Below are 24,255 nucleotides of genomic sequence, written 5' to 3' on the forward strand. Positions count from 1 at the left end.
TTCAGGATGTGTACTGGTCTCATAGGAGAAAAGTTAGGAGGAAAAAAAAAAAGCAAGAGTGCAGTTTCTTTTTACTGGAAGTCAGCCAGTTGCTTTCCTTTAACTTCATCCTCATGCAGGCACTTGTTTAAAAATTGCAGATGTTTACAGTTACCGACTATGAATTGTTTCCTTCATTCATTCTTGAGCAATGTAGTATCTTACTGTTTTACTTTCCCCTGCACAAAGTCTGAGGAAAATGTAAGGGTCCACGGTGTCATCTGACTACATCCTTTCTTCCACCTCCCCTAGCTCTTTAACCACCTTCACCTAACTGATGTTCTTGCTGTAACTAGCAGCGTGAGAATCAGGAGTCTGAACTGATGTGCTTGGACTTTGAAGATGTAGAGAAGATTTCCACCTTGGTTCCGTAACTGCCATGATAGCCCTGCCTGGCTTACCCCAATAATTCCTGTGTCATCAGGATCTCCTTTGATCCCAGGCACAGTAACAGAGCTAGTGAGGTGAGGCTGTTCACTAGTAAAGCACTGAGAAGGTAACACAGTTTGGTTTGGTGCGTAGTTCTTGACCCATCTGTTGCAAGCAGAAATCAGGATTATAAAACAAGAATCGAGCCTAAGCTCTTGAATGCTGTGCACCCTGTTTTGCTAATTTGTGAGGCTTCTTTTGCAGAATGTACTCTTAGTAATACTATTTCTTCTATTGGGAAATAAGAAATGTAATCACAAAAGTAGCAACAGATGCAGCAGTGTAATTGTTACACAGTGTAATAGGTACATGGTCATCAAATATGAAAGAGGTGCTTATTCATACATTTTAGTTCTGAATACTAGTTTTGTTACAGAGCTGTGTACCTACTAACAAACACTGTGATTTGTTTGATGTGTAGTTCTCTACCTCACACCTCCAGCATCAGCCTTGCAGTACGGGACACTTCATGCAAGATGTTTTGCAGACTAATTTATGGAAGAGCAATCTCTGTGAGATCAATGAATCTTGCAGGGGAAGAAAAAACAACACACACCACAAAACAAGTTTATACATCTAAAATGATGTCAGCTTGGATGGCTTTATGAGGTAGCAGAATGGTAGACAGCAAGCCTATATGTAGCCTTACTCTAAACATTTAGCCTTGAGTTGTATGCTAAAATAGGGTTATCCTTACAAGCATGTTGGCAATGACAGTGTGGCCTCAACATATAATCTGAAGAAATCAAACAAAATGCGTCCCTACACGGATTTAAAATATAGAGTGCCCACTTCTAGTTTTCTGTAGCCTGCTGGCTTAATAAGTGGCTAGAAGAAAGGAGATGAACAAATGTTGAGTGATGCGAGATGGCAGCTACAATTGGCTTACGAGAATTGTTCTGCCTCTGGCAGTCTGGCTCATGAACTTCATCACATCCAAGAAATGTCAGCAGCTCTGCCCCTCGGGCTCCAGCAGCTCCGAGTATCTTTGTGGGTTTTGTAACTGACAGCTCCGGCATCAGTATGCTGCGCTGACCAGCCCTTCCGTGCGAAGCAAAGGCACGGGGTTGTCAGCCCACTGTTCTTTTGCAGAAACGCCATGATGGGCATCTGAGTGACATTTTAATTTGATAATGAAAGCGCCGTTAAATCAGAAAAGAGAAAAATGCCTGTGCTTGTGGCACAAGATATTCTGTGTGACCACTGAGGTCATTTGAGCAAAGCCTGCCATTCAAATGGTTATACAAGTTTGCCAGCAATGACTCACTACCGTGGTGGCTACAGATAAATTCCAGTTGCTTTGTGCTTGTTTTTGAAGATTTCGGTATTAGGGAGCTCTGTATTTTTCCCTAAGCCAGAAAAATCCAGTAACGCTTATATTTGCTTGATAGAGATTAAAATTTCCCCCACTTCTTCGTATCTGAAATGGTGGCATGCTGCAACAAGCAGTGACCTATACACCACGCTGTCCCTTTTGACAGTGTTAGAAGGGAATATATTTTAGCACCATTAAAACATTCTGGTTTGTCAACAACAGACCTTCCCTTCCTGTGCCTATTTATAAAGAGATCTGGACTGGAGTCCGAACACAAATCATTCAGTCCGAGTCCTAGATGAGGAATTGTGATAGTAAAAGATCAAATGTTTTGACCAAAATTATGTGGGAAACCTGTGGCAGGATTAGAGTTGGGCCTATGTTACCTTAATTTTTTTCATGTAGTTTTTATCTACAAAGGTCTTAACAAATGAAATACTTACAGTAACTTTTTATTTTGTCTAGCTTACGTCCTTTTCTGGCTGTTGAAGACTTAGACTGTTTCTGCTGAATAAAACTGTATTCTTTAAGAACCACAGATTTAGGAAATTTTGTAGTATATGTACAATAGTAAAATGTACTTTTCATCTCTTGATCATCCAGCTGGAGCTAGCTATGATCTCTTGGGAAGTGATCCCAGTACCAGTACAAGGAAAGCTACTGCCAGTTCAGCACAGAACTGCTGACATTCAAATACAGAACATCCCTGGTTAGGGTTCTGTTTGTACCACCGCTCATGATCCCTCCAGGATCCCGTTTTCAGTTCAGGGGTTCAGCTTTGTATCACTCACTTGAAACGCTCTGACTCCATGCTGTTACCTCCAGCAGCAGTTTGCAACCTAACCGATGTTGGTGATGCGTAGAAAAGAAAATACTGTTGTGGTAATATTGGGCTCTTCAAAATGATTTTTGAGGATCTATTTTGCAGATCTGTACTGTTTTCTTCGTTTGACTGTTGTTACTGACCTGTAGGAAAAAAAACCTTCGTTCCACGCCTACCGCTATCAAAATAGCGCTGTATATACAGAATTATTGATCTGCCCTCAGTAGTAGTTAACACTTGCAACCTCCACTGATTATTGAACATGCAACTGTAAATGCATTTTTCTGGTGGGAGTATTAATCATTCTCATACTGTGACCGACGTTAAGATATATAATGTTATCTCAAAAGCCCAAGTGAGTTAATCTTTGCTATGTTTTTTGTGAAACAGTGAATATAAAGATTCTACAGGTGGTAAATGGAAACACAAACAAAATTAAATGGTACTTTTCCCAGTCACTCAGTAGGTCTATGGTAAAAATATGTACTTGACTTAAGTATCTTTCCTTGAGTTGCTAAATGCTAAACAGATGTTGTTTCTGTACTAAAGTGAAGTGGAAGAAAAAAATACATATCTGAATTTGGCCCTGGAATTGCTAGCCAAACTCAATTATTAGACATATCTCAACAGAACAGCAGCAGCAACGTTGTCTGTCCCAAATGCTGAATGCATCCCTTGATGATAGCCTGTCAGAACTGCTCAGCAATTCCTTTCAAATGCTTGAAAGGTATCTTACAAATAATACTTTTCTATAATTTTAACTTTGATCATACTCTAGAAAAATAGCCAAAGCAAACTGCTGGTTATACTTTCTCCCTTTTGAAAAGCTGAAGTCTGAAAAGGTGTCTTAATACATTTCTTCCATAAGCTTTACCTTCCTAGGTATGAAAATGTTTCAAAAAATAGTGGTTTACTGCTATTTCACATATCTTTAACTCTCTCCTTTGTTGTTTGTTCTCCCGTGGTGCTATATTACAACAAATGAATACCCTTCTGTATTGGCTATTATTCCTCATAGCTGTTATTGAGAAAAATTGTAAGGAAAAATGACTTGGATGATTGCAAAAACCAGTTCATAGCAGGAGAGCCCTGACTCTGTCCTTATTTTTTACAGGCCTCCAGAACTGGCATCAAGGTATGCAAATTTCTCTGAGGGAGTGTGCAAGCCTGGTTATGCATCAGCACTCATGACTGTCATCTTCCCAAAGTAAGTAATTACCTTTTTTTTTTTTTTTTTCCAAGTAAATTCGTCATGGCTCACAGGCTAGTTATCTTCATTTAAAGGTTTCAGCTGTCTGAGAATCTGGTAACAATGTGATGAGTTATTTCTATAGATGAACTAATTACTGCAAAATACTCATCTCATTTTCATTTTAAATTAGACTTCAAGAAGAGGGTTTCTTTGCCTGCTAAAACCCAAAATGCTATTTTTCCCCTCGGTAGCTACTTACAGAGCACTGTTGGTCACTCACAGCTAACTGCATTGAACTAATGTCACGTAAAGAGGAAGTACCTTTTCTCTAGTCTGTTTGTTTTCTTGTTCATGCATTAAAAAATTATAGTTCTACAGACATCATCTTGCTGGGGTTTCGTGTTCAGTTGCTTCTCCTAAATCTTACTGAGGTCTGCAGGTTTTTTCCAGCATGTCCTTCAATTCTTTATTAATAGCATTCAATGTCAGAAATATCATTATTTTACGTAGGATTGATGTAAGGATGGCTGACCTGTAGTTCTTCAAAGAATTGTCTTCTGAAACTTCTCTCATACTCAATTATACAAAGCTAATATTACCAAGCCAGGTATCATAATTTAATATATTTAGAACTCTTAAATGTAAATCATCTTGCCTGCATGATTTCTTTTATTTTAGTTTTTGTTTTCAGTTGCTTATGTCATTAGTAAAAAACACGATCTCTCAGGGTGACATTTTTCAGGCTTGGTCTTTGCCATAAAATGTTGGGGTTTTTTGTGTTGTTTTTGTTTTATTTGGATAAAGTTGGTTTGGCTGTTTTCAAGCATGAATAAAATGAATAAATGTTTTCCCATTCTAAAGGTTCCTGACTTTTCAGTGCAATTTAAAATGTAAATAGGCAAAATATGATGGAAATAGTTGAGATAGAATAAATATTTTTCAGAGGATGTAACTCTTCTTGGTAAGTGCTTCTTTAATGGTGAAAATGTGACTTCTGACTTTACCAAGCATGAGTATGCACTAGATGGATTAAAGAGCAATGCCCTAGAAATTTCAAAATGTGGTTACTGGTAAGGAAAGCCTGAATGGAGTTATTTCCACAAGGTTATTTCCTCAGTCAATCGGTTCTCATTCTCGCAGTGCTTAATGTCGCCATCAATAATCCAAGCTGGAAAAAATCCTAGGTTAAGTGTGCAGATGATACGTTTATTGGAGAGTACTCAATAAATGATTGGGTACTTCTAGAGAACAATCTGGATTGCCTGATTTTTTTTTTTTTAAGTGGCCACAGTCCAATGAAATATATTTTAAGACATCCAAATATGAAACAAGACATCTGGGAGGAATAAATGTAGATTATACCTTTAAGATAGAAAAACAGTCTTGGAAGCAGACAGAGAAAAAGCTTCATGTAGTCTCAGCAAAGTATCATAGCTGAAATGCTGTTTCAGGGTCACATGGACATGCGTAAGATGAGAAATTTTGCTTGTCTTTCGCACTGGTTAACCAAAAACAAACAAACAAAAAGACCCACACAACCCAAATCTTCCTGAGCACTGCGTCCAGTTTCAGTGGTGAAAGTCTGAGATGGGAGGAGAAAGAAGAGGCTGAAGGAAAGCCACAAAAACAAACAAGGATTGGCTTAACCAGTAAAGTAAACAAGGCTCCGTAGAAATAAGTCATGTTTCTGCAGCAGGAGACATATCCAAATGAGGAGAATAGGAAAGAGCATTAACTTTGGCAAGTTAAATATACACCGTAGTAAGGTAGGCCAAAAAAATGTTGAGGAACAACTTTAGAAAGGCATGAAAAATAATAAAACTTTTTGTCCAACTGTCAAAAGCAGAAAGCCTGCCAGAGATCCTGATGGGCTGCTAGATGATCATAATATTACATGTGCGCTAATGGAAGGTAAAGCCGTAGCAGAGAAGTTATTTGCATTGCTATTCACTGCAGAGTGGTTCCCATGTGGAGACCTCCTTTGTGGGGAGCTAACTGGGGGAAGCTGTCAGAAGGGTGACATTTTGGAGCAAATCAGCACAATGAATTGCTAGGAAAAGTTCTTACTTTGTGAAGAACTCGGCGATGAAGTTGCTGAGTTACACACGGTTGTGTATAACCATCGCTTAAATTGGCCTTAGAGGGGAAGAATGAAAAGCAGTAAACGTGTCAGGCTTTTAAAGAGGGGCTCACGGAGTGTTTGGGAAACTGGAAACTATTAGAGAGCCTGGTTTCTGTATTAGGCACCTTGGTAGAAACTATAAAAAAACGAATAGAGTTGGTGTTAACAAGGATAAAGGCGATAATAGAGAGGAGTCAAGTTGTCTTCTGTAGCAGGAAGTCTGGGCTTGTAAATGTGCTCATGTTGTGTGAGTGACTGGATGAGCATTTGGTGAAGGTGATTTAACTAACACAGCGTGTCTGGATTTCTTATTTAAAAAACAAAACACCTCTTGGGGTTTCCAAGACTGTTAGGAGATTAAACTGGCGTAACCCTGTAGTGATTAGGTAGTGACTAGGCAAAGACTGGAAATGGTATGGGGGGAAAAAAAAAAAAAGAAGATTGGACAATACAGCAATGTCACTCATGGAGTCCTCTGCAGGACGTGTGCTGGGATCTGTGGTGTTCCAAGTGCTCATAAAATATCTGGAACGGATTGAATAATAAACGCTGACACATTTTTCCAGGTTGCAAGACCAAAAGCAACAAAGCGATGGGACGACAGAATAGCAGGCCAGGTTTGGTTCTGATAGATGGCAGACAGTGTTTATTGAGAAGATTGATCTGACGGCATATACCCAATGATGTACTCAGTTATGCCTTGCAAATCGGGAAAGAGAAATTGGAATTACTGTGGATGGTTCTGTGACTTATTGACCAGTGGCGGCTAAAAGAGGGAACATATCAAAAGAGAAATGCAGAAAAAATAAGAATGTTATCCCACCGTGTCTCCTGCCGTGCACCTCTGTTCAATAATGGATGTGATTCTCTTCAACTAATTTTGAAACAGGTCTAGAATAATTCAATATATATGGTGGTAATAAAGAATAAACAAGAATGCGGAGTTATTTCTGTGATCAGAAAGATTGAGTAGACTTAGACTTTTCAGTTGGAGGTAGAGAAATCAGAGAGCAGAAGGGATTGATAACGGAGTAAAGCAGTAAGTGTCATGGAGATAATGTTTAGGTGATTGCTTCTCTCAGTACAAGATTCAGAGATATTAAAAGGAAATTTAGTGTACCAGGTTTAAAGTAAATGAAGGGAAGTGTTATTTCATGCTATTTCCAGTTATTTTTTTCCCTGAGAATAAGTTTCATAGAATAAAAAAAAAAAAATAAAAAAAAAAATAAACAAACTGACAATCAAGTTTTATTGACTTGGGTTTTGGTGTTTCTGTGTTGTTGTTTTTTTTTAATTAGTGTGACTTAAAGGCAGACTGGCATAGCTTCATAGAAACACGCTGCAGTCTGACTCAGGACATGCATTGCCCACCAAGAGGAGTGGATGCACGATCTCAGTGTTGCATCTCCGCTAGGAGCTGGCCAGCTGGGCTGCCTCTGGTGCTCACTGCAAACGGAGGAGTTCTGCCGCGAGACCTCGGTTATCTCATTTTTCACTTTCCAGAACAATCTGATTCTGCCTCTTAAAAGCCGACTAACAGTAGACAGTGACTCAGAGTGCCTGAAGTAAGGTTACTGGTTTCTCAATGAAACAAAGAAAGTGGCAAGCGTCTTTGGTAGAATCGCATCAGTAGGTCTTTGTTCAGTGAATTTGACTATTTTTAGTAGATCTGAGGTCACCTACGAGTCTGGAGTTAATGCTGTGACCTTTGTGTGGAAGGCACTAACTTGTGTTTGTGTTAGCACTGCAGTCTCCCCTCTGTCTGGCCTTGCTGTGGAAACGATGCTGCCTGTGTACAGTTATTTCTTTTTCTATGCCATGTTCTTTACTGAATGAGAAAAAAGACCTCTGCCCACAGTTTGTGGCTGCCGTGCCAGCCTGGGACAGTTCAGCTACTGCCAGTTTTCCAACCACAGACTCTTGTAAGCTGGCTGCTAACACCAGAAATTCGAGGAGTTGGTAAATACAGAGGGAATGCAGCCTACAGACTTGTGAATCTGTGTTTGGTAAGAGAATATGGGGAAGAAGTATTAAAGAGAGAGTGTCTGAAAGGATTTCGGATTATGGGGGAAGAGAAAGTCTGATATATAAAGAAGTTATAGGTGTTGTGACCAAAATAGTGAATTTATGTAAGACTATTTCTTAGTGCCAAGAATATGGTTATAAACAGCTCTTTCTAGTGACTTGGTGCTAAAAAAAAAAATAATAATCTTATATACATGAATTATAAACTCCTTTAAGTCAGTTCATAAACAAAATGAGTTTCACTTATTTGGTTATTTTGCTGTAAACTTTCTACTGATTAGCAATTGACATTTCACATTCACAAAATTCATGTTTTTCTTTTTTAGAGTTCATTTTAAATACAGCAGCCCACTCTCCACTCTGAGGAAAACCAGCTCTCACATAATCTCTTCTGGTTTTATATTTTCAGGCTGAATTGTTTCTTTGTACATGAAGTTCAAAATGTTTTAAACTTTCATAGCAATGGGGAATGCGTGACACGGGTATACTTCAGATAAAGACGTTTTGGTGACTTTCTCTCGTCATTTGTCATTTGTCTTTATTTTTCTGATGCTTAGGTCCCCCTTAATGTTATAGGTCTTGACTCCTGTGCTTTCCTCCACTTACACAGGCCAGGTGTGTAATAGCCAGCACAGCTCCGGAGTGCCTTTCTCCATCACGTACAGAGACTCCTGTACTTTTGATATCTGAGCTCAGCAAAATTTTCTTTGCCATCACTGTCCTGCAGATACAGTTTATGAAGCTTTTATTCTTAAGAACGTGTTTTGTTTTGTTTTGTTTCCTAAAGGGCATGATTCTGATAAGGCTTGGAGTTTCAGGTGGAACTGGAGCCTTAGCAAGGACTTTAGCGTGGATTGGGATGATTTCAAAATGTGATCCCCTCATCCCAAACACTTCCCCCTTCATTTCCGTATCTCCTTCTTGGAACTTGTGCTTCTTATAATAAGCGCACAGGAACACCTTTCTGATCTACGCTTTCCTGCTTTGTTACTTAGATATTCAGGGAAAAAAAAAAAAAAGAATATTTTGAAAAGAGAATTATCATCCCTTTGTTTAGAGCTGACTTGGGTCATGTTTGCCTGTCTCAGCACCTCGTGAAGTACTGCCATACGCAGCATGGGCTTGTGCTCAAGTGACAGGGCATGAGCTCCGTGCTCAGAGGCTGCCAGGAAGGTGACTGCTGTTTTCTTTTTGATTAACTATTTAAGAAGAGAGGAGGAAGCCAAAGGATGGCAGCTTCATGTGGTTCTGGAGAGCTCACTGAAGAACCAGGCTGGGTAATTAGTTTACCACTCAGAATTGCTATGGGAGTTTTAAAGTGTTCCCTGACTGCAGCATGACCTGCCTTCTGCGTAGTTTGTGATCTTTTTGGGTGCAGTGAGTAGTAGTACTCTTTATTTACATATATATTTGTAGGTATATATGTATATATATACATACATATTTTTTCTACATATATATGTTGTGGTTTTTTTTCAGTATATAGGGACAGGTGCATGTTGATGGAGGTATATTTTCTCCTGGTAAGTTCTGAACGCCCTAAGCTTCCCTCAGTTCCTTGGTGAACTCCACTCTCAGGAGCTCAGGACTCCAGGATGGGAGGGATGGAGGTGGCGGCGGTGCCCAGGGGCACTGAGCAGTCGGCGTTTCGCACCTCTCCATCCTGCATGCTGCTCAGTGCCTGCCTCCCGACCCGGGAGCCAGAGCACGCCGCGTGCCTGCCGTCGCCTCCTTGCTCTGTGTTTTGTAGAAACCCCGGCTAAACAAGCGTGCGAGCCAAAGCATGCGTGCGGCGTGGTGCTCATCAAAGCGCCTCTGCTGTCAGGGCAGCACCTTGCTTCCCCACCCAGGTCTCGGCGGCTTTTCCCGTAACACGTCCTCGTCTGCCACACCACCCTCATTGGCAGCAAGTGTAGCCCGCTGCACTGCTTTACCCTTCTCCTTGTGATGAAATACTGCCTTTTTTTCCCTGTACGTTTTGATTCTCTCACTTTTTCACCTCTGTATTTTGTGCGTTGCGTATTATATCCAGTTTGAAAACACAGAGGGTGCTTTTTTAAAACATACATTAACGTAGATTTTGAGTGACAGAATCGGGTCAGAGGATACACCAGGTCCTAATGTATGTTCCTTTGCTAATTCCTGTGTGTGTTTTATTGCCGAGCACTCATCTGAGAGGCTCAAATCTCTCATACTTCTGCCTAAAGGTGAAAAGTATGTTATCTCACAAAATATTTCGTCTCAGCTGGCTGTGGTTTAGTGAATGTGCAGCACAGTCTTTTAGAAGACGTTTGCTTTTAATGTTCAAGCTAGGATTGTTGTCTGAGCTGTTGTTGCTATTTATAACCATGGAAATGGGATTGTCCTTCACAATGCACCGACTGCTTCAGTCGGTTCCACCTGCACAGGCTTCAGGAGGAGGCAGGTATTAAGTGGCAGCATTTGGTAACTGACGTTCAGGGCGTTGAAAACTGGTACAGGTGATAAGCAAAGCTGAGGTTAGAGAGTGTGGTCAGATAACTCATTTCTCTTTGATAGTTTTCTTTGATTCCCTGCAGTCTTTGTTGTCGTAGAGAGCAACGATTGTAATGCCAGAGATGAGCAGATGAGGCTGTGCAAGCAGAACTTCAGCGCTAGCTCCTAAATTCATTGCCCTGAGATCCAGGTGTTGTTCTGCGTACCCTTTCTGTCTTGGCTTTGTTAGCTTAAGGAGTTCATGCTGTCGGTCCCTTGTGCTGCTCCCCTACCTGAGCTAGCATAAACACCTGCAGACAGTGCAATAAACTGGATAAGTAAAATAATCCTCATGTCCGAATGTTAGTTTTCCCTCCCCCATCCATCGGCTCCTTTTGCGCAAGCTTATTTTTAATCCAGATGAGTTCACTGATCCAGTTTATGGAATTACCAAATCACCGTACCAGCCCAGGCAAGGGTTGCAGCGCGGGTACGCCGAGCTGAGGTGATGGGACTGCAAAAACCCCTTCAGCCACCTGGGCAGGAAGTAGGTGTCTGCTTTCACCCTCAGTTCGTGCAGGTTGTTCGTGTTAATCCCATGTTGACTGTTTTCACTTTCAAAAAATGTGCAGAGTACATGCAGTTCCTATGTGCTCATCATGACAGTAGGCTCCATGCAAGATCTATTTTTGGAGCTGAAATCTTTCATGCTTAACCTCTCTCAAGATTAATAATAAATGTGTGCAAGTCCATGTGATGTGCAGGCTTCGTGCCCAAGAAGTTTGTCTTCAGAATCCTTTCCATGACTTCTGAATTAAGTGAGATTGTTAGGTGAAAGGTCCGATATGGGCACGAGGACCTTGGGGTGCGTGTGCCTTTTTGCCTTCGGGAAAGGTGTAAGAGCATCTGTGTTCTCACCTCAGTATGAGTACACACTGCATCTTATGCCAAAGTGGGAACAGGATTTTTTTTCTCTCTTTTTCCCCCTGCCTCCCCCCCGAATACTATAGTTATTTTGAAATTCTGAACTTTAACCAAAACAAACAAAAAAGCAGGGGGGTGAGGGGGTGATTACAGCTTTGCAAATGTACAAATAAATAGCTGTGTTTGTGTGAACATGCATGATTGTAATAGAAGCAATAAATTTAACACATGCCCCCAAATGAGCATATTTTATTGTGCATGTGTTTGGGCTCTGTTGCTGTGGCCCATCTGCTCAAAAGCTATACTAATAAGAATATTTAACTTTCAGGAAAAATCTTGCAGCAAAGATTGTTTGAGGATCTGAGTGCATTTGAGTCTATTTCAATTCTTTCTTCACTTCTCAATGATCGACATAGTGCTTTTAGTTCAGAGAAATTTTATGTAAAAGATATTAGCAGTATATTATTAAAATGAAAATATCAGCATGAAAGTTGAATTCTGTATGTAGTATTGCCATGTTGTAGTGTTGTTATTTTTTGTTTGTTTTTTATATATGCATGTCTTGCCTTCTTTTCTTTTACTCATAAATTCCTTTAGGAAAGCTTTTTGAGTGTTTCTCATTTCATTAAAATTCCGATACCTGCTTTCTGAAGGTTCATCATTATTGGTCCACCCCATCATCTTCCCTGAGCCTCAGGAAGTTTCCTGGTGTCTTTGAGGCTCTGCACGTCACCAGTGGTTTCTCCTTGATGTAAAAATTGTGCAGCTTCCCTCAGAGTTTTTCCTGCATTGTGTTGCAGAGTGGATAATTGTTTGTTCTCCCTACTGGGGGTTTTAATCAAGTTCCCTATTTGGGGATGTATTTCAAATCAATTTATTTTCTTCTTCTACCTTTCCCTCCTCCCTTTTTGCTGTCACACTTTGTTCAATTATTGAAATGTTTCAGTAGCATCAGGGCATGCAAATGCTGTCACCCAGCCAATGCACACTGGCTAACAGTACGGATGAAAACCAAGCCTAATTTATGCAAGATTATTAGGCTAAATTAGAAAGAGTCTGGGGAGCCCTCCAACTCTACATTAGGCAAATGAAGGTGAAAACTAGAAAGATTACAAAAAAATTCTCTTTTGACTGTAGCAACGTGAAAAGTCACTTGAGGATGCTGGTCAGATAACGTTGTAGAAGCTCCACTGCAGTGTGAGCAGCCTAAGTTCTTTAGGTAATTACTTTCTTGGTAATGTAATTTTTTTTTCTTTTCCTATAATTTTAAGGTAACTATGCAGCAAAAACAAAATCCAAGGATGAATTGCTAAATATTGTAGAAGTAACACTAACTGTTGTAGTAATGTCAGGGAGCACGGTGGCTTGGTGGAGTTCCTGTGGTTTCACAAGGGTTCTCGGTCACTGCTTCAAGCCAACCCAAATCACTTTCAGTGCTGGAAAGCAAGGCAGATGTGTCACCACGTACTGACGTGAAGCCGACTGCAATGAGATGCTGTATTTTACTCAGTATGGTGTTTTTTTTTTTCATTCTGCTTCTTTTTTGCTACATATCTGAAGATTTATGCATTCAGAAAAAAAGTGCTTTTCTTTTTGTGTGATTTGCCATCACTTTAACAACGGTCACGGTTGTTTTTTTCTCTCCTGAAGTACTTGGAGTCATTGTTTTACATGCCGTGAAACTTCCTGTGAGAGCCAGGGCCCTAGCTTACCCCACGTCCCACTTGTGACCCAGCTCTGAAGAAAAACGTGTTTCCTTGTGACTGTCCTGAAAATCATCGCATCTGCCGTTCTGATTTGTTATTCTTCCAAGCTTAAACAACCGAAGAAAGCCTCAGAATTGTGGATATTTCATATAACGCGTCTTGCACTGTTCTCGTAAAAGAAATAAAACCAAAAGGTTGTCATTTTAGAGGGTTATATGGCTTGCCCTTTATGAATTGATGTCGCACAAATTTTAGCTTGTTTCTAACCCGTTTATCAGCAGTGCCAGCCTAGGTTCGTGTTTAGACAAGTGCATACCTTGGGATACATGCGGAATTGCACTGTTGACAGTGATTCTGTGTCGTAAAGATTCCTGAGAAATTAATTTATTTATTTGGGAAGGAAATAGTTTACACTGAAAGACCTGCCTGTGAATGAACAGTTCCAAATACAAATCCCAGGAATGCTACAAGAAAGGTGGAATTGTGTTATAAAACCTGACCATGACAGGCAAGGGAAAGGTACTTGGGCCATGAGGGCTCTCCCTGTCCCTGTTGGGTCCGCCCCAGGTTGTCCAAGTGCTCAGGACAGCACTGTTGCGGTGTGAGGGTCTCCAGCTCCGTTTTGGACAGAAAGGACCAACTTTGGACTGGTCTCAAGGGAGGTTCAAAGCCACACCAGCTGCTTCACCAAGCAGTGGGTTAGGGATGAGCAGCACAGCCTATCTGCTCTGCAAATGTTGTTTATATTTTAAGCATTTGTTTGTAAATGCGTAACCTGATGGTCGGGTGGGTATTTAAAGCTCCAATATCCAGCTCCAGGCAGTCTGAATGTAACCTTTGGCAAAATAGGCAGCTCTTTAGAGCAGGTGGTGGCCAGCTCTTTTTGCTTTTGATTTGTTTCTTAAACATCGTCTGTGGAGTTTCGGCATCTGCAGAGGAAGATGTTGGCCGCAGGGCTCTGCTAGCACGCAGCCCGTCGCTGCTGGACCTGTGGCTGCTGCTCTTGGAGCTGTTGGGAAAAGATGTCCTAAATTTGAAGGAGGCAGAGTAAGCGTTACAGGTCCCGGTTTAAGCAAAGAGAGCTAAAATAAGAAAACCACAAACTTTCTCTGTTTTTCCCTTGTTGGGGATTTTAGTCAGCACGTGTACTGGGCATTTCTCCTCCTTTGGACAGTTCTGATCTCCTGGGTAATGATAACTATTTATGGAACAACAGGATACCAAACAGTTTATAAATGCTAGGCTTGTTTACTTCTGCTCTGTAACTGCTCGTTTCACACAGGGGTTTCCTCGTGTGTCAAGGGTAAAGAAACTTGGCCGAGTAGATGCATCAGCAGAGAAGCAGTTGGCCCGTCCTGGCCGTGGTGTCTTGGCAAAAGATCCATCCTGCTCCACCAGCAAGATGTTCCGCCTGGGCTCAGTGGGGAAGGTGTTTTAGCAGGAAAGTAGTAGTCTCATTTCCTAAGAGGAAAGGAGGTTTATTCTGCTTCGCTCCTCCCAGGTCAGCGGTGTGACGGAATTGTATTTGGTGTCTGCTCCTCGCTGGGTGTGCAGGGGGGAGTTCGAGGTACCTGCCTCCTCTCTGAGGGACACATCCTTTGTTCTTTGGTGTTGCATTATTAGGATTTGCTGTAACTGGTGGACTCCTAAACCATGTCCAGACAGGAAATGAGAGGAAGCTAGAGTTAACAGGTGGTGTTTTCCTGTCATGTTAATAGCTTTTAATTTCCTCAGATGGAAACTGAACTAAAACCGTAAGAGCAGGACACACCTCCAGGACTATCGAGTTGAAGTCCTTCTGTTGCAGATAGCTGCATTCCTAAGCTTTCATTTATTCAACATAAGAGAAGGGTAAGCCGACCTGGATAATGGAAAACTTGTGAATTAAACAATGGAAATCTAACTGGGGAAAAAAAATCGTGATAGTGAAATGTGGGTATTTTTGAATTATTGCTCGTTGCAGACAATGCAGTTCCAACTCGGGGAACGTTAACTTAGTTTATTGCTCGTTGATGCCAACTTCTGATCACAGATTTTGGTATTGGGAAAAGAACATAACCAAGCAAGCATGTAAGTAATCGCCTTTCTTCCACCTTCCCCATGCTCAGTTTAAGTCAGACACCTGCCCACCCCTTTACCTCCTCTGAACTTGCGGCTGGCTGGAAGGGACATACAGCTGTCCCTGGCCTCCTGACACATGTCACCACTGCAGCCCCCAGCTACCAACCCCCTGCCATCGCTAGCCAGTACGACACCAAGCGAAGATATTTGGCCAACGCGTTGCCACGTTGCAGTAAAGCTGCAGGAAGCCTAAGGCAGAGTCCATGCCCACAGCAGAAGCTTCAGGTTCTCAGGTGAGACGGTTTGCCTTTAACTTGGGAGCCACTGGACAAAGTGAGCCATCCTGGGTGGGATGAAGGGGTTCAGCTGGTGCATGAGTGTGGAAAGGCTCGGTCAAACCCAGGAGGCTGCTTGCTGGGAAGTTTGTTCCACAGAGGAGCGGTACTCCATGCCGTCGTGCCTGTCTACGTGTTTTTTCTAGTGTATAATCATACACCACCACCACTCTTACTGAACGTGCTCCTGCTTGCATTGCTTCCCTTGTTTGTGTCTCCGTGGATTTTCAGTGTTTTATCATCTCTTGTGTGTTGTAGGACAGAAAACACAGGGAAAACAGCACTTCATTCTGCATAATTAGCTTCCAGACATTGTGCACTCCAAGAAGGAGGGGAAGGTGCCGGTATCAGGCTGCCCAGGGGGAACAGGAGGTGAATACTGTGAAACATGCCACTGCTGGAGTGCTCTAACATACCAAAATAATTCACTTCAAAATTCTGAGCTGTACCAGTTTTGCAGTGCTGGCTGTTGTGCGTATTTTCTTTCTCCGTCTCAGCCATGTCCATACAATGATGAATCGGAGATATTTTGACAGACGCCAGTCAGAGGGATGTTTTTGACAGAATTTTTGGAATGATTAATGTCACTCGAAGCAGTTGCTTGTGTTTCTAAATGTTTGTTTTTATTCATCTCGTATTTGTTTCACTTTTACAGCAGCGCCCAGCTTACTGTAATGAGATTCAGGAAGCTGGAATCAGGCTCAATTAGTGAGGCTACTGTAAATATTTTCACTGACAGAACTGTCTTTATTCAGTTAAGATTTCAAAATATTTGAATGTTGGTTTATGATAAACAATTAGAAGATCCAGTAATTCAAATAAAGTGATACCAGGAGGGCAGTTTATTCTGAGATAATCCTGTCTTTAGCTAATCTAAAGAAATCTTATTCACTGAAGATGCAAGAACCCCAATAAAGACAGTGGAGAGGGGAGAGGCATGAGGGGAAAGGGAAGAGGAAGATGTTCCTGCAGCCAGGTTTATTGATGACTAGAGCTATCTTTAACAAAATTGTATTGCCTCTCTAGAAATGCACGAAGGATTTTTACATGTGGTTGATAAACTGAATAACGATCAGAGTCACTGTATTTGGAGAGCATGAAGCAGGCATCTCTGAGAAGGCATTCTGCCTTGTGGGGAAGATGACCCGTATATATCCAAGATGGCTGGTTTGGGAAGAGACCTCAACAGGTTCTCCATAGTGACTACTCTGTGGCTGTTAAGGGGTAAAAACTTAAGTGGGAAAACTAATTTAAAGCTGGTACTTAACGTGCTACTGTGTTGTGTGGGGTTTTCTAGAGTTGTGGGAATCTCACTTCCCTATGTTTGTTTTTGTTGTTGTTGTTGTTTTGTTTTGTTTTGTTTTTTACCATGGCACTGATTTTGAACTGCTACTGAATTTCCTGTCTAATACCTAAGACCTGGCAAAGTCAGGTCTGAAACAGCCTGCATTAAGAGTTAGAAACACAATAGTGGACGTTTTCAAGCTTGTCTCAGTTTACAGGTGTTCAGAGTGTTTGCTACATTTTATGTAGGTTTGGGTGGGTTTCTTTTTTTTTTTTGGAGGTTACAATGCACCTTCTCTTCGTTAGACCACTAAAAAAAAAAATTTTTGGAGGAAATCACAGTTTAAGTTATTCGATTAGTAGCTTGGAAATAGCTGCAAAACAAAACCATGAAATTAGCCAAATGCAAGCCTTTGAATATGCCTGACATCGCTTCTTAACTTCATCAGCTGCTTGAAGAGTTGGGAGGCTTGTATCAGCTGTGGAGAAGCAAAGTGTCAACTCTGACTCCATAAAGCTGCTTTTCACACCAGTCTTAGGGAGGAAGATGCTTGTTCCCTTTCTCACCTTCAGCATTTGCACAGTGCCACAGCCCTGGGCCTTCCTCTCCCGTGCTCAATGATCTCTTCCATCTCTCTGGTTCCTCCCCAGAGCTCTCCTCTCAGCTCCGTTGGCCTTCTCGTGCGGGTGGATTGCACAGGCTGCATAGTAAGTGGCCCTCCTTTACCCCTCTTTGGCTGTGTCTCTGTTTACTGTTTTTATAAATAAAATAGTAACATTTCTTGTTCGCAGCATAAGACCTTAAAAGGCCTTATACAGCACTTCATAAGTCCTGCGTCAGGAAATGTATTTAACGTGTGTGCGCCCTGTTCGCGCTGCTCTCTAGCATGTGAATGGAAGCTGAATGCTGAGCTGTCTGTAAGTAGTGTCTGTGTAGTAACAGTCTGGGTAAGAACCAGAGACACATCTCTCAGCTCATCCTCTTCGAGCTTTGGAGCTCCTGATGGTTCTGGATATTTCTGGATACTCATATTATGTCTGAGAAATTTAGCTTTACAATTTCTCTAGCTTAGGAAGCAAGATGGGATGGAACTGGTGGATTTGGAGGCAGCAGATAAGACCAAGAGGTTCTGTACTGGTGGTCCAGAGAGTTCTGGCTATTTGGGGGCGTTTTAAGGGATCATGGGGCCCAGGGAGGGAGCACTGCCTGTTATTTTTCATGGGCCAGTGCAAAGCTTTGCCTCCTGGGCTCTGGAAGCTGTGTCAGTTCCCCCTGACAGGTACAAACTGGTGGGCTTGCAGTCAGGGTCGCTCAGTAAAAGACCCCCACAGTTCACATCGTCCCTGGAGCATTGCAGCCACCTTTTCTCTGCTGAAATGAAATGAGCTAATTTGTTTCCCAGCAGCCTAATTGCTCTTGGTTTATTATAGAGACTATTTGGTGCCCTGTTCTGAAGACTGTTTGTTCCGGACAGCATGTTTTAGAATATGTTTGTATGTGCTGGCAAATTTTTCAGTTTTTTTTTTTTTTAAAGGTCACCTTGGGTTTAGGAAAGTTTAAAGAGCTGCAACAGCTAAATAGATACAAGAAATTCAAACAAATCCTGAAGGTGGTTGACTGAGGAATTCTTTTCAGCTTTTCAGTCTGAACTTCCTTAAATTTGCCCCATTACTGAGCTGATTCATTTACATCTGTATTCTAAGGCCTTCCTGGCTTTATTGCCCACAGCTGCCTTAGAACTTTCCAGGTTTCCTTAAATCAGGGCGGTTCATTAGTTATGCCTGCATTAGTGCCTTAGTTTCTTCATACCGTGCCGTTTCATTCTGACCTACACCTGTTTCTCAAATTATGGGGCTGAAATAGCTGCTGCCATTGTGTAGTTCCCTCTGTTCGGGGGATTTGCTGCCTTTCCCCTGTCTGGATGAATGACAGACGTTTTCTTCAGCGCAGGGGCTGGTCAGTGGTCTCCGTTTTGCAGTGCTTAGCACAACTGGACCTCGGCTTTGGTCCGATTAAAGTTGTGATTGACATCATTAGTAACATTCCTGGAGGCTACCGGATTATTCTGCTGGCAAAAGATCGCTCTGCCATTTCTGCACTGAATGTTTCTGCCCGTTTTGCAATTCTTCATGCTACCCTCTCTGTGTAGCCCCGGGGCTATAAGCCACTGTCTTATCTATCCCTTCCCATCCACGGTAAAATCTTTTTTTTCTGTCCTGTAGATCACTACATCTCCCACTGTGCTGTGATGCCGTTTTGGTGCAAACACTTGTCAGCTCGTTTTGGTGCACTGCTGTTCACGATTTCTGTTAGTCTTTGTCTCTGAACCTGTAGGAACTCTTTGGCAGCTGGATGATAATGATCTTACTTTAACATTTGATGTGGTGCCATGTTTTTTTGGGTTTGGAATGTACATTGGAAACATCAGAAATGAATTTTGGCTGGAACTTCAGTGCAATCTTGCAGGCAGTAAATAACAAAGACTTTAACAGGAAAAGAGAACCCAAACACTTCGTGTTCTGGGTTGGCTTGTATGAATCAGCAAGTCCTGCATCTGCGTTGCTAAATAACAAGACACGATTGCTAAATGTGACCCAAATAGTATACCCATGTAGAGGCATAACCCGTGGGATTCTGCTCCAGAATTGTTGTACGGACAGCATCAAGCTGCCCCCTCTTCACATAGCTGAGCCCTGAGCTGGGACTTTCTCTTTTTAGTATTATTACAGTGATGTGCTTCTTTCTCCTCTTGTTTACACTTGTGTTGCTCCTTTTAGTCTCTTGTAAAACTGCTGTTAAGTTCACCCTTCTCATTTGTCGTGCTTCCAGTGACAAGATCTTTCTCCTTTCACTAACTCTCTTCCACTATATTAAATTCAGGCTTGTTGGCCTGACAGTTGCTGCCAACCACTTAATTGTTAGCTTAGTTAAACACAAAATCTCTTTCTCTTTCCAAGCAAATCTGGGAACATTCTGACAGCTCATACAAGCTGTTTGCAAGTCTGTAGTGGATTTAATTGCACAAAGGAAATATTGGATGATACTTTCCTGTAAAAATATTCAGAATTGTTTAATCTTTGTCTCTGGGTACCTGAGACTAGGGGAAAAAAGCAAGATAAGGCAGAATGTCGCTCATATGTCTGGCAGGAGGAAAGGAAAGTGGGTTTGAATCGCATAGTCTCTTTGCCAAATGTTGCCACGAATTACCCTGTGAGTTTGAATGGGATAAGTTTGAGCGACGTGTTACGGAGTGCGTGCACAACGCGAGAAATGGTGGAGGTGAACCTGGCTTTGGAAGGAGGAGCTCATCTGTGGGTGTTGTGCCGGAGCTAGCAGCCCTCGTGGGTTATTTTATTCTCTCTGACATGTCTGTGCTGCTCTTGGGATGAAGCTTTTACCTCCTCATGGCGTGCCACAGTGCCTGCTTGCAAGGTTGTCTTGGCAGGAGCCTGAGGTCCTTGCACAATGTTGTGTTATATCATGTGGATGTGCTGAAAGGTCTCTGACCTCAAGGTAAGTTAGAACACCCATTGTTTATATGCCGTATTGCTCAGTTGTGCTCAGTAATTGGAGGAAGGTGAGGTCTACCTAGCGCGTGGCTGTCCTGAAAGACAACTCAGTGTATTGTGAAAGAGTAAAACCACACTTTATTAACGAATAATAGAAATGTACGGTGATGATAGAAGTCATTGTAAAGTGATCATGTTACTAATAGAGGTTGTAAATGTTAAGAATTATCCTTGTGAAGTTTCTAAATGTTGACTCCTTTACTGCTTTTATTATTTCATTTTACAGTTTTCATTTTCAGATGCTTTGAATTATGCCGCTGATGAGGAAGGAGGAGTACTTGTGTTTAGGTACACAGACGACTGGCAAAGCATTTTGCCCACAGGCAAGGAGAAGAGGTTTTTTCCTGGCCTGTGTTGATTATGTCTTCTAGTCTTCAGTCCTCTAGTTTGGAACTAGTCAGAAAACCTAATAAAGGGAATGATTGTAAGGTGCTAATTTAGAGTGTTTTTTCAGCGTTTGCTGCAGTGCCTTCCAATACCGTGTGAGTTCAACTGTTGCAGCTCTGAATTTAATGTCTTGGTTTCTTCACCTGCAGTGAGATGTAATTTAACACCACCACCACCCCAAAAAAAACAAAAAAAACCACCCAACACAGTAGCTATACCTGTAGCTTGGTATCTGGAAGACCAAAGGGGAAGTTGGAATAATTCAATTGCAATCGTAAGAGCTCTGCCTGCGGGGAATTGTGCTGCAGAAGAGTGTAGGTTTCTTTTCATGTGTTTCTGAAGGAGCATATTTCCTGCAGGTGCCGTAGGGAAGCCAGGTGAGGTGTCAGAGCAGTAATCAAAATGCACGTCACACTCTTGCAAGCACTAGGAATTAAGTAAAAAAAATAAGCGTTAGCACAACTATATGACAGCAGTATATTTAACAGTCCATTGCTACTTTGGTAAAGTTCCACAGTGTCTAAGATGCTTATTAAAAGCGCATCCATTACGGCTTATACTTCAAAAAGCAGACAAATGAAAAAATCTTACATATATACAGTGGGGCTGAGCAACTCATTAAAGAGTTGAACATTGAAAATTCTGGGTTTTGTGTGCATGGATCCACAACTTCAATGCAATATTAATGCTAGTTTTTAAAATTTATTTAAGAAGAGAAGGAAGAATGTGACCAGCAAAGCCATGACTCAGTAATTCTTTGCTGTCTACCTGATGCTTTAAAGTGCTCTAGCATTAATGTACTAAGAAAAATGAGCAGAAAATATTTTCAAAGCAAATGATTCATAATAGGAAACTTCTATATTTTTTAAATTGAAATATACCTGCACTGTTTGAGCTCTGGTTTCTTTTGCAGTCAATTTGAAGCCTTTGACTATAAACCAGCATTTCCAAAATTTGGTCTACATTCATGGTTTAGGTACCTTAAAGCCTGATTTTTAGATATATGTGCTATAAAGCCGTAAAAGCTGAACATATTCAATACCTCTGAAATCTAGGACAAGGTTTTTTAGACTTACTTTACTTAAATTGACTTAGAAAACTGAGCTCTAAGAACCATATTTTGAGAATGTTGACCTCAGTCATGGAAAGTTCCTAACGCCCAAATTTTCATGTGGAGATGGAAAAGCACCTTTCATGCTGCCTGTCCCTTTGAATAATGTAACATGGTAATGGTTGAACTGTTCTGATAAAACTTATCACAAAATCCTTTCTGAGTCAGTCTCATCATAGGACTACTCTCAAGATAATAGTTGAAGAAAGTTATAGAGGACTTACGAATAAATGTTACAGGGACAGTGCCTGCTTCATAAGAAGGCGAGGGATTAGCTTCAGCTTTTCTTCCTCCTTCGTTTGGATGGGGAAAGATAATGAAATAAGGACTAAGCAGACCAAGGTGCTTCCACAAGATGATAACGGGAGGAAGAATCTCAAGAAGATAACGGGACGTGCTCTTGGAGTGGCTGCTGGAAAGGGGCAGATACTTGGAGGAAGGGCAAATCCATGTCCCGCGAATTACAGAAGCAGCAGCAGTTCGCGGGCTTGCCAGCCTTTGTTAAATCATTGAGATGTGGTTGTGTTGTCAGGAACCTTGGCTTTGTGACAAGGTTTCTCTCTGGGAATGTTACAGTCCTAAGGGAGTTACCCACTTTTTGGACGTCTATAAGCTCTTTCATGCCTGGGGGGCTCTGGCCTCAAAGACATTTTTGGATTCAGGCTTGGATAGTACTTCTAGAGAATAAAACCTGCCATCTAGCTGCCAATGTTACCCAAGTGCTGGCTGCTAATTCTTTTCTCCAGTCTCTTGCTTTATACGTTTTGTCACATCAGCTGGCTCCATGCTGAAACGATGTAGAAACAAAACCTCAGGTCAGATAAACAGAAGTCCGTATTGTTCCCACGGTGTGCCTGCATTCAGGAAATGTCCTGCTCTGCTGGCCAAAATGGCTCGTGGGCACAAATTATGAAACCAGATCACGTGTCTGAGCTGCAGCATTTACAGTTTTCTGAACACTCTACCACTCTCTAGATGTTTTGTAAGGTTGTTGGGAGCTACGACTTATAGAGGAATTGACAGGTTGTTGAATTATTAATTTGACTTGAGGACAAAAGTGAAGCAGCTTTCCTGTTTTTGCTCATTATTAGTGTTCCCTGTGCAGTTGCACTGTTTCTGTAGTTTGTCAGAAGACTGATGAAGAATAGCTTAAAAAAAAAAAAACATTAGGGAGAAATTGTCATTTTTACTATCTGTTTCCTTTACAACCCAACTTAACGGTTTATAGCGATGCTTGTTGGACGTGCTGGGCCTTTTTGTTCTTTTAATCTCTGCTCTGTTGCTGTCCTTTTGTCTTTGCCTGCAGCAGCCCTGCTGGCTGTGTTGTAATCCTGAGTCTCCTGACACTGTTCTCAGGTGTGCAGCAGTGCTCGGATCGTGATTTATTTATCAGTTCTTCTACTTCTTCTCTTAAACTGTGGAGGCATTAAATTGTGTGGGTAGACATTGAGCATTTATAACCTTAGGAGACCTTTGAATACAAATACTGAAACTTACTGTTTCCTGTGTTAGATTATTTCTTTCTGGTCCTCAGCATCAACTGAACAGAGCAATCCCCTGCTTTCCCTATACCTGTTCTGCAGGAGGCATCAAATTTGTATGGGCACCTTCATTTCAGAATAAGATTCCAGGGATTTGCACTTAAATACGTGCCTTGATTGGTTAAATTACTTCCGTGTGTTTTAAGACAGGTAAATATGCACGTTAGCAAACGGATGACGTTAATGCTCGCAGGTTTCCAGTTGTGTTGAGTGGCAAATTAAAGCAGTGATTTCCAGAGGATGAAACCCCGTAGTTATATGTGTTAATCCGATTTTCATGAGCTCTCAGTGGTCAAGCATTAGCTCAGTGGAATAGCAACTGGTATTGATCAAATTAAATGCCATTCTTCTGTTTTGTAGTCTTATCATTTGGTTAGGCTGGTTGAGGTCAGCAAGAATTATGACATTTGTATAAAGTGGAGTTTTAGCAGACCCTTGTTTTTGAGGTTTGACCTAGGTAGGATTTGAGCTCTTGTAATTTGAGTGTTCCTTGCTCTGTGGGGAGAAGGATCGAAGCATCACGGCCTGCTGGAGGTGGGTGAGGACCTCTGGAGATGGGCCAGTCCAACGCCCTGCTCAAAGGAGGGTCGCCTGGAGCAGGGTACTCAGGGCTGCGCTCTGCTGGGTTTGAATATCTCCGTAGATGAAGACTCCACAGCCTCTCTGGGCAGCCTGTCCTGGTGTTTGACTGCACTCACAAGGAAAAAAATTCTAATTTTAAATGGAATTTTTTGTATTTAATTCTTTTTCCCCGCTGCCTCTTATTCTGCACATCGGTCACCACTGAGAAGAGCCTGTCTCTGCCGCCTTTACTCCCCCACCAGGTATTTATGCACATCGGTAAGAGCCCCCTGATCCTCCTCTGCTCGAGGCCGAACAACCCCAGCCCTCTCAGCGTGTCCCATGGCAGATGCTCCAATCCCTTAATCACCTTAGT

General features: G+C 41.7%; 1 protein-coding gene and 1 long non-coding RNA gene across 12 annotated transcripts in view; one reads left to right on the forward strand and one right to left on the reverse strand.

Annotated features, from left to right (window-relative positions):
- The window catches only part of ST3GAL3 (ST3 beta-galactoside alpha-2,3-sialyltransferase 3), a 183,212-nt gene that overhangs the window by 71,328 nt on the left and 87,629 nt on the right, over positions 1-24,255 (forward strand). For all 11 annotated transcript variants that reach the window (XM_048059217.2, XM_048059205.2, XM_048059206.2 and 8 more), the window contains one exon: positions 3,721-3,813. In XM_048059217.2, coding sequence (XP_047915174.1) covers positions 3,721-3,813 — 93 coding nt within the window. The remainder of the gene's footprint in view (positions 1-3,720; positions 3,814-24,255) is intronic.
- On the reverse strand, positions 20,509-22,135 carry LOC125182232 (uncharacterized). The gene is made up of 3 exons (XR_007161555.2): positions 22,002-22,135; positions 20,885-21,092; positions 20,509-20,809 (listed from the first exon to the last, which is right to left on the reverse strand). It is a non-coding gene; the product is annotated as an uncharacterized lncRNA (long non-coding RNA).

This window comes from Anser cygnoides, chromosome 8 (genome assembly GCF_040182565.1).
Source record: "Anser cygnoides isolate HZ-2024a breed goose chromosome 8, Taihu_goose_T2T_genome, whole genome shotgun sequence".
Taxonomy (NCBI): Eukaryota; Metazoa; Chordata; class Aves; order Anseriformes; family Anatidae; genus Anser; species Anser cygnoides.